The sequence below is a fragment of the Pyrgilauda ruficollis genome, unplaced genomic scaffold (assembly GCF_017590135.1).
Source record: "Pyrgilauda ruficollis isolate IOZ18807 unplaced genomic scaffold, ASM1759013v1 scaffold32, whole genome shotgun sequence".
In the NCBI taxonomy this organism is placed as follows: Eukaryota; Metazoa; Chordata; class Aves; order Passeriformes; family Passeridae; genus Pyrgilauda; species Pyrgilauda ruficollis.
In genome coordinates this window covers 7,674,063-7,688,322 of record NW_024524600.1, presented here as the reverse complement: position 1 = coordinate 7,688,322, position 14,260 = coordinate 7,674,063, and the positions used below count along the sequence as shown (strand labels likewise).

The window sequence follows — 14,260 nt, the reverse complement described above, 5'->3', positions numbered from 1 at the left end:
AGTCACCTCCTTCCTGCCTGCAGCCCCAACCTCTCCTCCGTTAGGAAACCAGGCTTGGAGCTGGGCTGAGGGGACATGTACCCAGTATTTAACTCCCAAGCATGGCTACAGCACAGTGAGTGGGAAAGGATTCAGACAGTGTACCAGGATTTGTGCAGGGTCTCAGAACAAACATTGTATGACAGAATGTGCACCTGAAGAGATGCCACTACAGCCATAAGCTGTCAAAAAATCAAGTTATGCAATTTAGCCAAGTCCATCTATCAATACTTATGAATCCATTAACTATTGGATTTCATCCTATTTTTTCTGCTGTAGAAACAACTAACCGTCATCCCAGCCAAACTAATCTCTATGCTTTTAGGAGCAAGAATATTTGAAGAGTATCAGATGAGCTTGAGTCCTATGAGACACTTTACAGAGCTCCTGTGGTAGTAAAAAGAGTAATTATTGCTGGCCACATCTATTGCACAGGTCACTGTGTACCTGAGCTGTATGAGCCATGGACACCATGAGACAAATTTATACTGTTAAGTGCTATGAAGCAGGAACCATGTTTCAGTATTTTTTTACCCCCAAAATGGCATCCTGCTCCTTTACTGGAGCTCTGTTGGCAGCACTGTAATGAAGTAATAATCATAGTAAAAATGTGTAATAAAAGCACTTCAGTATGGAAGATGGAATACATTGCTACTAAATAAACAATTATGTATTTATATTTCTGCAGCAATCTAACTTGCAATTAAGATTTGGCCAGACTTTTCGGTGCATAGAAAAATACAATCTCCTCAAAGGCCATAGTCTGAAGACCTGGGCCACAAGTATAAAAAAAATGAGAATATAAAATTTAAACAGAAGACTAGTATCTGTAATTGAATTTGTAGTTAGATTTCTTATTTTTACATTATAATAGTAGCACCTAATTTGTTTTCACAATGAGCAATCTACAAAACAAATGCTTTAAAAACACAGACACATGAAAGGATATACTGGAATAGGTTTGTGCTTATTTTGATAAAGATGCTAATTTTATGGAAAGTTTGTGCTTCAAGGTCTAAAGGAAATGGGGAATTTTTAATCTCCAGTCATCATTTATTCAGTAAAACAAGGCATTAAATCACCCAAGTTTCTCATCATGGGGAACCAAGGTTTCATTACATCAAATATTTCTGTCAGACATAAAAATGAAGTAGATTTGAAGAGATTTGCAAAAAGTATTTCAAACATTGATCTCAATTCCCTTTTAATGTATATTTAAACAATTGCTTCATAGCTGCACAGCAGGTTTTGGGAGAAGAGTAAAGAATGAGGAAGTAGCAAGTCACAGTTTGACATTGCTTTTTTACCTTTTGCCATGCTCCCTTGAGCATTCTTTTCCTAAACTTATATTTTTCTTTTTCTTTAATGCAAATAACAGCTTACAATTGTTTAAGAGCAAAGTATGCATGTTCTAATTGATACACAGGGATGTGTCACAGCAAAAAACTGAGAGGCTACAAATAATCTCAGGGTATTTTTAAAATAAGCAGAAAAAACCTCTACCCTTCAATGATAAATCTGTGACACTGGGATTTACTCTAGTCACAAATCTTTATATAAAAAATCCTACAAATAATTTTACAAGTAAATAAAATGAAGAAGAACTAATTTGCCATGACACAAATTCTGCAAAAAAAACCCCAAAATTGCAGTGGAGATCCTTAGTAGCCAGAATTTTTCATCTCAGTGCAAGGGTCTGAATCATTCCTTAACAGCAGTAAAACTGAAGCTGAATATATTCATACTTGGGATCTTAGAATATTTAGAAAAGAGAACCAGAAAAAACAATTGTCTTTATGACACAACATTCTAAAGAATATAAAATATATAGAAAGAAATATATATGAGCTAGCAAACATTCAATATCAAACATTTTATTAAAACTGTTAATCACACTGTCTTTGTGAAGGAATAAAAACCTTCAGACTTCAGCTACGTATTTCCTTAAGTGCTCCAGGAACATGTGAGCACAGACCACAAATCCTTTCTTACAAACTGGTCTCTTCTAAACAACACAGAGGAGACATTCAACTTAGACAAACAGTGCAAAGTGAGAACATGACATTGGTATTTTAGGATTTGTTAAAGGTGGCCACATGCTAAATGGAGAGGAAAGAGAACACAGCATTTCAGGATGGCTTTTGAAAACACTAAGACATTTGGGCAGCAACACATTTCTGCTCTGCAAAACCATATCAGTGAAGAAGACCAAAGCTGGTGAACGTATTTAACATACAACTTCTGCACTGCACACACTACACTGTGGTAAACACATAAATAGGCTTAATTCACTAAGATTTTTGTATAAAAATACTAATATCTTCAAATCATTATCTGCTGTCATGGTAGAAAACATATGTCCTTTTAGTAGCCAAAATCTGAAGATTTTTCTCTGTGGTAGAAGTTTAAGGAAGAACATATGTCCTTTTAGTAGCCAAAATCTGAAGATTTTTCTCTGTGGTAGAAGTTTAAGGAAGTTGTACTAAGAAACCACTCTTGCAAATGCAGTAGCGAGCTTCACCTCAAATATGTCAATAGAAATTATTGTTCTTCAGTTGCTATCTGGAAAATGCATTGAATTTTAGACCTATTCTGCTCTGCATTTTAGTGGAACATGAAATTAGTGAAAAAAGGTTATGGCAATGCAAAATCAATCCTGCTGCTCTCAATATTCACAAAGGATTTCAGTGCTTTTATTTTTCCTCTGAGAACTCAGATTGGAATTAATTGAGGACATAAAATGAAATAATTATGACAACGTATCTGACTATTTCTTCTGCTTAGTTCTTTTTAAATTTGTAAAAAAATTAGGCAATGAAGGCTGTAGTGCTGTTGTATTAATTTTCAACCTCTTCAACTGTCATGCTACACATACTAATTGAAACATGTAGAGGAATAAATTAATGCTGTAAAGCACATAGTATAAGAAATAATCACCAAAAAAAAAAAAAAATCATCATTTTGCATCATTGCCACATTTAAAACTTAAGGGCAACAATAACTTTTTACAGAGGTAACATTTAATTAGATGGCTAAGGTTAAAGGCACATTAAAAAGCAATTATACATAGCATTTAAAACTCCTTTTCAAATCAAGGTATTTTTAATTATGTGCAACATTGCAGGAAAGATATATTTTGCTACATTTACATAGACATTTAAATTAAAGTTCAGACCACAAAGAATATCTCTTCAGAGTCAGACCTCTGCAAATCTATAGCTTATAAAGAAATTAAAAAAAAAATTAACAAGTAGAAGAGAGTTCAGAAAGCAGTACTTGCAGCTGCACCATTCTGAAAAAACATGGTGAAAGAAGGTACTATAGAGGAAGGGTGTTTCAGATTCTTTGCAAAAAAAAAGTATGCCTCAAGTCACCAGAAACAGATATAAGTCATCTGCCTGGCCTTCACAAAAAAAAAAAAAAAAAAAAGTCCCTGAATTCCACCCAATTTCATCCAAAGTTTTGATAGCAATAATTTCTAAATTCTGTATTGATGTAATTTTGTGTAAATCATATGTTCAAGAAATGCACATCTATTTTTCCAAGTAAACGATTCCTTTTACAACACTTTTACTCCAAATATCACTTTGGACTGTATTTACACAGCCTAAGGCCACAAAGAGACCCCTGTTAAAAATGCCTTAACCTAACTGGAAATGAAAAATCTAGGCATGGAGATATGGTTTTATATGCAACCATGGGTAAAAGGACATTTAGCTACATTTAGCTAAGACTTCACTTTGAAATACATATACATATTAACTAATAGAGAATATTTCATTAGCAGTAGTGGTACCCTGGTTATGTCTGCAGCATCCCTCATGGTCAGAGCCAAAACTGTCCTCAGCTGTAACAATTTTACTGCATTTTTTTCTGTGTTCTTGATTTGCCCTGAACAGCAGAAGATTGGCAATTAACATGGTATTTGGAAGTTGTTTCTTGAATGAGTGGATACATTTTCTGCTGTCTCTGGTATGAAACATAAGGAATCAGAAATCTCAAACCATCCTCTCTTTTCAGTGATGTAAATAATTTATGAATGCTTTCATAAATGCTGTAAAATTAGCATTAGGGTATCCTAATGAGTGGACTAACTCAAGTGTCAGGAAGAAACCCACTGCCAAAACAGGAGAATGTATGCAGTTACATGAAGCAGTGAGCTATGATCCAAAACACCTGCAAGACCTCTGAGAGCTCCAGGAGCGAAATTTAGCATCAAAATCAAGCAAACTTTTGCAGAAGCAAATGTAACAATGAGGCTTTAAAATTAAGCCTGAGTGTTTTAAAATATAATCTATGTGTCAGTTGACAGAGGCAATATAATGTTTTTTGGCAACTGGAAATAGCATTGGAAATTGGAACAAATGCTGAGGAAAAGCATATGGTAGTACAGTGATATATACAGTCAAATCAGTAGTTTCTGCAATTTAATATTCCGCAGCTCCAATGTTTTCTGGATTCCTAAAGTTCCATTTATTCCTTTGAGGTAATAAATGTAAGTAAATCTGTATTTTTCATGCCACAGTTTCTACTAATGAGGAGAGATGGAAAAGTCAGCATATTAACTGGAAACAAAATAGGGTTTTGGAATGCCACTTTTCATAGGATTCTTATTAACAGAAAGATGTTGCAAGGGATGGATAATTGTTTAAAATTAACAGGTGAAAATTTATGGGCAAATTAAGCACAGCCATCAAAAAAAAAATTCCAGTATTGTATTAACTATATTTCAGTATAATGCTTGATTTTACAACAAAGCCTTGGAAAAAAAGGTTGTTTGTTTTTTGGTTTTTTTTTTTTAACTATTTGTTGAAGGCTTAGGGAACCAGGGAGATCTGTTAATAGAAATTGCAACAGTTGTCATTTAAGACTGCACATTGCTGCAGAAATGGATTTAAAACTGTCACTATGGGTCATGGTCTATAATCTCTGTACCCTTGAGCTGTGGAAGCTGCTAGCACTTGGGCTCCTGGGAAAACATGGCACTAATGGCTAAACTTGGTGTGTTGTTTGTGTGTGCAGTTCAGCATACTTTTAACAAAGATTCACATTTGTAAGGGTAATAGGAGTATCTCTAAAGCTGTAGAACAAAAGTAGTTATCCTGTCAGTATTTTCAACAATGAAGTTAATTCCCATTAAGATCATGAATGACAAAATTGTGAAGATGAATTCACTTCTCCTGCCAACGAGACTCATTCTTCTCAAATTAGCGCGTAAAAAGGAAGCTAGTAAGCAGATCATTGTTCAACTTTGCAAATATTCATACACTCACTGAAAAACTTCACATTTCCCTTGAAAAGTATTCACAGAAGAACACTATTATACTACTGAGCTTTGTTACAGGATGTCCCACTTGCAGCTCGTCTAATTGCTAACTGCAAATTATAACCCTCAACAAGAAAACTACTTGGAGAGACCATAGGTTATATGGAAGAAGATGAGAACCAGCATAATTTTAAAAGCACCTAAGGGGTAAGAAAGTGTAGCTGTGCTTTACAGTAATTTTAATTAAAAACAGAAGGGAAATTTCTCAAAAAAAAACTGTTTACAGTATCTTCTATTCATTTTGTCTGCAACAGATAATGATCAGGACGCCCCCAGTTGTGAACTAGTAATGGCTTTGAGTGTAAGCAGAAATGAAAAAAAATGCAGGATGAACATGGAATTTTATTACTGCAGTTATCTTGCCCCTGTCTGCACAAAAACTTACTAACAGCAATTCAGTTTGCTGCTATGCACAATGGCTCCCTTCACAATCACTAATCAGTTGCAGCAAAATAAAATATATAGTCAAATAACCTTTTCCCCTAGGAAAACATATATTTAAAGAATTTTTAATCCATTCTTTAATAAACTATAAGCTTTAATAAAATATAAGCTCATAAGACGAAAACCCTTCTCTATTACCCTTGTGTACTCAAAGTAAACATTAGCTACACAAGCTCAGTTCCCCCAACAGGTCCAAATACCCACCCCAACTTCTCTGGAGTTGAGAGTTCAAGGTGTGTTACAATTGCCTATCCAATATTAAGTGCTTTGCAAGACTCTGTTAGCAACTAGAGCTGAAATCAGCTTTGCCAATTACAGATGATTTCACTCCCTTTGTTATGTATGTAATATAGCACAAAGACTGTTAAATGAGAGCTTAGTTGCCACCTAATGATGGAAAACCACAGTTGTTCTCTCCCAGTTTTGGGGCTCTTTTAATAGAAGAACATTTTCAATAAGTACTCAGGACTGTCTGCAGTTTCTCACTGTTGCTGTGTCAGAGCCACAGCCACAAGCTTTAAAGAAGAGGGAATATATTAACATATACATTTCTGCTAATTTTTATCTGCTACTTGTCATATACCTAAACATAATTTGTTAAGTCAGGGAACCAATTTACTGTCATCATTTTATGTTTAGATATAGTTCTGAATATATTACACTCTTAGAATAAGTATGAGAAAATGCACATGAAAGAAAATACTTATTCTCCTTGGAGAACAGTCACCGACACAGTACTACCAAAATTACTAAAAACCATATATTCAATTCCCCTAGAAACTTAGCCCACTTATTTTCATATATAGTACAATAAATATTTAAAATGCCTTATTGCCTGTGTATTCACTGTGGAATTTAGCATAAAACTAGACTTAAATACTGCCGTGCTCTAATTAATTTCATCTTACTGAAATAACTAATTGTGTGAAAATTATCTGAACTCGTGTTCAAATGCATAACTGTTTGAAAATAATCCGCTCGTTCTCTTCCATATCTCCTCCCATTTCACTCCTTTTTCATTATTATTTAATTGAATGTCAGCTTTAACAGTCCCTCATAGGAAACTGGAATAGCAATATTCAGATTGTGTTAATGGTCATGTTATGCTTGACTGATTCAGTGTCCTTCTAAATTTCTTCAGTGTCATGTAGACACAAACATTGTTCAACATTTCTAATGATTTGGGGCAAGAAAAGCTATGGAAGTCCTATTTCAATTTAATTTCATTGTGCATGCTTTTATTCCTTACTGTCAAAAAAGTTTCACTAAATTTTTAAAATTCCAAATAGCAAGGCAATTCTCTAAAGACCTGGTCCTATGCCCAGTGAAGTGAACTTGGATTCAATTGGGTGATGAGCAGGAGGGATTGGAAGAGCGCGATGCATCTCAATCGGCTTGACTGAGCAAAAGGACTGCTGGCTATTTAATAAATGCTAGTGCAAATAACAGAATACACAACATGGGGTAACTATATTATTTGAACACAAATTTTCTGTATCCTTCTGAAAGAAGAGTCTTATTTTTAACAGATTAAGTGCAGTTACTTCAGAGAGCCAAGAGATGAATATCATATCAATAGGTTTATAGTTTATCATACTTATAAAAAAGAAGTACTAATATCTTAATTGAAGATTCCTGCTTTTAACAAGTAACTTTAAGAAACTACCTTTTTCAGTTTAATTTAGTTAAAAATACTTCAGGAGTCTCTACTTTACATTATCACACATTATTCTGAATTATGGGTATTCCACTTTTCAAGAATTGTTTGGTAGCATTTGAAGTTGTCTGTGGCTTCTTTCAGTCTTAATCCTGAATAAAATTACACCAGGAAATGGCCATAACCCAAAATAGTTTTAATTCAACTTGCTTATCTGGCTTATTTTTAACAGTGTTAAGAGCATATTTCAGGTGAGTTCAGAACACGAGGGGAATGGTAGTCATCAGCAGACTCCATTTTTTTGTATTATCTGGCCTCAAAATCACCTCTCTTGGGTGCAAACTTTCTATTTGTTTGTAGTGTACAGCTGTTCAATACAAACAGGTTTTACTGTTCACCCTTTCAAACAAAAGAGAACAGTCTTCAGCAGGAAAAATCTCTCTTGTCCAAGTTCACAGTAGTTACATGGCCCCAGAGTACACCATGATACATTGCAATTAAAAAGGAAGAGACAAACCTACATTTCACAGTCATCCATAATCCTTCCTCCATCAATGTTAACATTTATATAACGAGTATGTGTGTGTGTTTTACTTAATTTTATAGTGAAATGGAAATTCAGGTTATTGAATTCTTTATAGTATCTGTCATATTTGTTGGTTCACTCCTTTTTCAAGTCCAGTAAGAAATTTGGGAATCTGTTACTAGCTCTTGCATTTCGGCTTGCTCACAAGGGAAGAGAAGGAGGGAATAAATCAGTAAAGAGAAGGTTGTATTAATCTTACAATCACCTTAAACAAGCCTCACTGAGAAGCTTACTCAGAATGTAATTTTTCTGTAGTTTGTTTTCATTTTGGTTTTGTTTGTTTGTTTTTTTTTTTTTTTTTTTAATTGTTGGGGGTTTTTTTTTAATAGTTTTTAAGAAAGTGACAGGGAACACATGGGACCGAGTATTAGAGAAATTTAATCTCAAAAGGGGAGAAAGTGTTTTATGTTACCTCCTGGTTAGCAGCAGCTAGTTCTTCTTCCAGTGCAGAGACTCTTTCTAAAGAAACCCTCAGTCGTTCCCTTACCTAGAAGAAAAATCAAAATATGTGCAGTAACGTAATTTCTATTAGTCTTTAAAGATTATATAATCTGCCATATGCTCTACTGTATGCCCTGCCACTCCATTTGCAGGCATGTGTGTTGCACCCTTTCATGAGACATACTGTGTAGCAAACATTTAAACCTAACTTTAGGAAAACTTAACCCATTAAAATAGGTGTCAAACTTTAAATTCCACACTGCTGTTCCACAGTCTGCTTGTAATTTTATGGAATACACAGCAAATTAAAATATTTTAAGACCACATTAGGCATAAAAATAAAACTTTCATAAACATCTTTTACAAAGGATAAAGAAAAAAACATTTTCAGATGTTTTAAGTTCACTCCATGGAAGATAAGTAATCTGTTTATAGTAACTGAATGCAATAAATTCATTGAAAAATAACTTGTAACATTGCCTTCAGGCTCATATACTAAAGATCTTTTATATCATCATGCATTTGTTTCAGCTTTGCCAAAAGTCATAAACAATGTATACCCTCATAAGCAGAAAATTCCTCTATGTTTGCACCAGTTTCATAAGTAACCTATTCTGTTCCAAGGATGATAACAATCTCAATTATTATTATTACCAGTATTTTAATTACTGCTAATTATTGATTATTAATAGTTAATACTAAATTCATACTAAATGTGTCTGAAGACACAATCACAGCTGATTTGAGTGCTCTGGCTCAGTGTCAGCTCGTGTTGCTGATGTAACCTGATGTAGCTGCAGTCTCCCAGTACAACCAAAGGCAAATCAGACCTGAAGTGACCTCCAGCGCTGTGTGTGACTCTCTCCTGACTGTTAAGGGATCCTGTGACTATCCTAATCTACAGAATTTCATTAGGCATCTCACATTAAATGAGTTTGCAACCTGGCTAATCAGTCAACACTCAAGGTATACTTCTTTACATGTTCCAGCTACCCCGCAGCAATGCTGTTCCAGCTGCTGATGCACAGATGTTTAAGGCCATTAGCAATGTTTGTTGGGTAAGGTAGCATACTCTATTAGACCAAGAGATGTAGCTGGAAAATAAAGCAAAACAAAATCAGTCTTTCATTTACAAAGAAACATGACACATTTTCATCCTTGACAAATACAGGAGATCCCTAGAAGATTTGAATATGTCCTAATGCTTTCATATTTTTTTCCAGTGGTAGCTCTTAGTCTAATAAATATTACCTTTCTTACACACTTCATTTTCATTTACTACTGATAAAAATGAGATTTTGAAAACACATCACTACATCCCAAGAATGGATTAGACTTTACTAGATCAAAATTAGTTCGCAAGACTATAACACAGCACGTTCACACAGCACGTTCACTCGACTTTAAAACTGACTAAATCTAAAGATGAACTACACATTCAGGAAATGCACACTTAAAACTATTCACCCTTTCTAACAAATGCAAATATAGTTTTTATGCAGTACTTTGAGGCTTTTGTTCCTCTTTAGATAGCATATTTAAAACAACTAGTGAGAGGTGTAGACCTGTCTTCAAGAGGCCTGATTTTGACTTCTCTAACCACAATGGGAGTTGGTATATAACAACTTATTAACAAAAACCTGAGGTAAGTTAAAAAAAAAAAAAAACATCGAAAAATTACAATCATATTTCTGGCTTCAATCCCTTTGGCTCTAAGTCCTGCATTGGGGCAAGATGATTGAGAGAAAATTCATAAGCAGGCAGTTGTTAAAAGTCAAAATGAAATACAATGAGTTGGTGACTTTAATAGATTTTTTTCTGAAACCTTCATGTATTCAAGCCCAAGTGTTTTATAAAGGAGAATGTAGTTTAAAAAATACATTATAATATGTCTAACATTGACATTCACTTTGAATGATGCCAGAATTTGCAAACCAACTAGGCTAGATTACTGAGGATGTCACAGCTCTACAAGGACCTGGAATCAGAAGAATTATGCTTAAACTTTACAACCTGTGGCACTGTGGAAATGAATCATAGTGGGTTTTATACAGCCATTTTAGAGCTTGTAAACAGCACTGCCTCTAAACAACAGACAACTCTGGAGACACAATTTTTACATGGCACTTCAGCAAAACTAGGTAGAGAACTAATGTTTCTATTCTGACTGTCAAGCTATTATATTTAAATACCTTTATTTTAATTCTTGGCCTATTGTCAACAACATTGATGAACATTACCAGTGTAAGACAGAGCAACAGCTCGAAGTTGTTTCCTTTGTCCTGCCCTGCCCTACCTTACCTTGCCTTCCTCCCACGTACATAGTTAATACACTGCCTTTTTGTTATAATTACCTAAGCAAAATTGTAGTCTGATGGCTCCTATTTGTTCTCTGAATCTAACAGTTGCTAAAGGAAATGAAAACAACTCTGCCTTGGCACAGAAAGTCTTTTTCCCTTTCATCTGACCAGTGAACAACACATTCAGATTCATATTTGCCATAGTGACATTGGAAAGGCTGCAAGTAATTCTTCATTTTCAAACATAAATAACAACTGTTAAAGTTGAGGGAAGTCTTTGATTCTATCAGTAAAAAAATGAAGAGTCATAACAGCACTCTGATCTGAAAGAGAAATCTGCTCTAGTTTATAACCCAGAAGCTGTAACATTATTTCTCATTTTACATTTCTTTCTCAGTCATACACAAATGTATTACAAAGCATTTTTTATTGGATTCCGGATGCAAATTTATGTTTACGCAAAAAAAAAAAAAAAAAAATCCCAAACAGAACCATCCTAATTTCTGAGAGGTGCAGGAAAGGTTGTTGTTCTGGGTCACCATCTTGTTAAAGAAAAAGAAACTGGAACAAATGCAAACTGTTTTTATCTGACCTTTTTTTTTTTTTTTTTTTTTTTTCATATGATGAATGCCAATTAGTGATTGGCATACTGTTTTCTATTTTCTGGAAGTGACAGTAAGTGAGTAACTAGAGTTAATAAGAATTATCTCAGTGAGATCATATGTATCACTTCAGAAGTTACTCTGTTTAAATTTCATGTGATTCTTCAATGTATTTCTATTTTCTTGGGCATATGATAGAGCTTTACTAAAAAAGGTTTCCCAAAGTAAGACTAATCAGATGTCAACTGATCTAACAGAAATGCTATCATAAACATTTTTAAAGGACAAATACCTGGAGAATAGAAGGCTCTAGGGAGAACTTCCAGCACCTTCCAGTTTCTAAAGGGGCTTACAAGAGAGCTGGAGAGGGACTTTTTACAAGGGCAGGTAGTGACAGGGCAAGGTGGAAGGGATTTAAACTGAAAGAGGACAGATTTAAATTAGATATTAGAAAGACATTTTTTACTGTGAAGGTGGTGAGGCACTGGAACAGGTTGCCCAGAGAAGCTGTGGATGCCCCATCCCTGGAAGTGTTCAAGGCCAGTTTGGATGAGGCCTAGAGCAACATGGTCCAGTGAGCAGTATCCCTAACATGGCAGGGGGGTCAAAATGGGTGATTTTTTATTATTTCTTTTTAACCAAAACCATCTTGTGATTTTATGACTGTAATGTCAGACACAGCAGAAAAGGGTTGCTCTCTCCATGTTAGAGGGTGTATACAACATATGCCCAGATGACTGGTATTCTTCTGGCTTTTAAATGCAACCACATTATCTTTAAATGTAACATAGTCAATGTCATGTTAGCACTGCTGTCAGTGCAAAATATCACCCATCTTTCTCTGTCTCCTAGCAACTGCTTCCCACTTTTTTGCTTGCTGTCAAATTCTTTCTTCATTCTCTTCAGATCCGCAGCCCATACAGAGCTTTTTAAAAAACACTCGCACACTGGAATTGAATCACTTTTTTTCCATGAACAGTCTATTGAATTAAAGTTCTTCTAGTTACCTGCTAATGGATAAAAAGATAGTGACCATGCTGACACAAATAGGCTAATTTTTTTTGCAAGAATATTAAGTATACTTTTTTGCCATTAATCTCAAGAGAACCAGCAGAGTTTTGTTTCTTAGCTAAGACAGTATCATCTGGTAGCTGCTTTCCACTGTGAAGATCAACTGGACACTTTTCTTACAACACTGACCAAAAACCGCATTTGGAGAAGCTGCTTCTTTCGTCTTTCTAAATGCACATTTTAAAAGTTGAACCCAAAGTTTAAAGCAAAATAGGAAAAATGTCTGCAGGACAATAAACATATTCAGATAGATATTAGAATCCAAATAGAACTATAGAAAGGCACAAGTACCATAATAATTTTTCTACCTTTTGTTCTTCATGAATTGCATATAAGGACTATGTATTTCCTGACCTAATTCTAACCATGAAGTTAACATGAGCGTCTATTTTTCATTCAGTTCTAATGATTTCTAGGAAATACTGTCTTCATTTGCTCTTTTATAAACAATTCCATGTATATTAATATATAATATCACAAAATATTTTGTAGTGCTGTCTTACATTAGTTCCACAACTATTCAATGCAGGAAAAAAAAAAAACCCTCAAGAAAGGTATGAGCTACTTAGCAGCAGTAAGAGAAGTGTTTGAGACCTGTAGCATTAAGGATAGGGTGAATAATTGAATGTAGGTTTCCACTCTATGAATACTGCTGCGAATTTCACCTGACTTATACAATAGCAAAGGCTATAAGAAAAGTTGAGTCAGAATTTCATATTGGTCCTAGCCCAAATCACTCCTAAAATATAGTGTGTAAAACTTCATAATTTTTTAACAATGCTCATTGTCTGTGGGATATAACCTAACCTCACACTTAGGTAAAACAGTCTCTGAATTTAACTTCTCACATGATGAAAATTTAAAATTGCTAGCTGAACTGCCCATATGCTTTAGTTTTTTATTTCTAAAAATGTTAGCATAATTAGATATTTGATTTTTTTTTAAAATATGTATAGCTTCTGTCAAATTAAATTTCTAAATAATAATAATAGTAATAATAAAGAATACAGTTAGTGTGGTATCAATTCCATTTGCTGTAACACAACTTACCCAAGGAGACACAATGAGATTTTTCTGAGGGATACATATAAGGGTAAACATTTCTAAACCAAATTAATTCTGTCATTATCCCCATGCGCTAAAGTGAAAATTCTCACAAAATACATCAAAAGTGCAAAAACAGTCTGTGAAGACTTTTTTTTTGGCACTACTGAGATCTCATACAGATAATAGGTTAAGATTAAAAGCATACTCTTACCGCTCCCTACTTACTAGAATGTACCTACTGGGTTCCGCCAAACAGGACTGGCTCTCACGTGGAAAGCTCATGACAAGCTTTCATTCTCCAGGCTTGTGGCATGTGGATAACAAAAGGGATCCTGAAGGAGCTGTCAGACTCTGAAAAAACTGCAATGACAGCCATGTTTTCTCAGATTAATGCAATCACAGCTGTGATCTCTCTGCAGTGATCTGTCTTTTGGACAAATGGTGAAGGCAGAGCCCAGACTTCGTGTAATAGATAAAAGGTCAATAGACTTTGAAATAAGTTCTTGATTCTTTTTATACTGATTCTTTTTATACTTAAGCAGGCCTGCCTAGAAACTGATCTATTTTATTTTTCACTTTCCATTCTCTTAGTAGGTTTCATTGCATTTTCTTATAGTAATGAGGAGGGTTTTGTAGTTCTTGTACTGTGCACATAGCAATCCTTTCATGATCAGTCAAGTTTTATGGCAGAGCTTGTTACAACACATCAAGATGTTTTAGTGTAGGAAGTGAAAACATGAAAGAAAA

General features: G+C 34.6%; 1 protein-coding gene across 3 annotated transcripts in view; it reads right to left on the bottom strand.

Moving 5' to 3' along the window:
• The window catches only part of PPFIA2 (PTPRF interacting protein alpha 2), a 282,312-nt gene that overhangs the window by 80,864 nt on the left and 187,188 nt on the right, over positions 1-14,260 (bottom strand). For 2 of the 3 annotated variants that reach the window (XM_041474325.1, XM_041474326.1), the window contains one exon: positions 8,465-8,539. The exons of the other annotated variant lie outside the window; for it this stretch is intronic. In XM_041474325.1, coding sequence (XP_041330259.1) covers positions 8,465-8,539 — 75 coding nt within the window. The remainder of the gene's footprint in view (positions 1-8,464; positions 8,540-14,260) is intronic. 3 annotated transcript variants of the gene reach the window in all.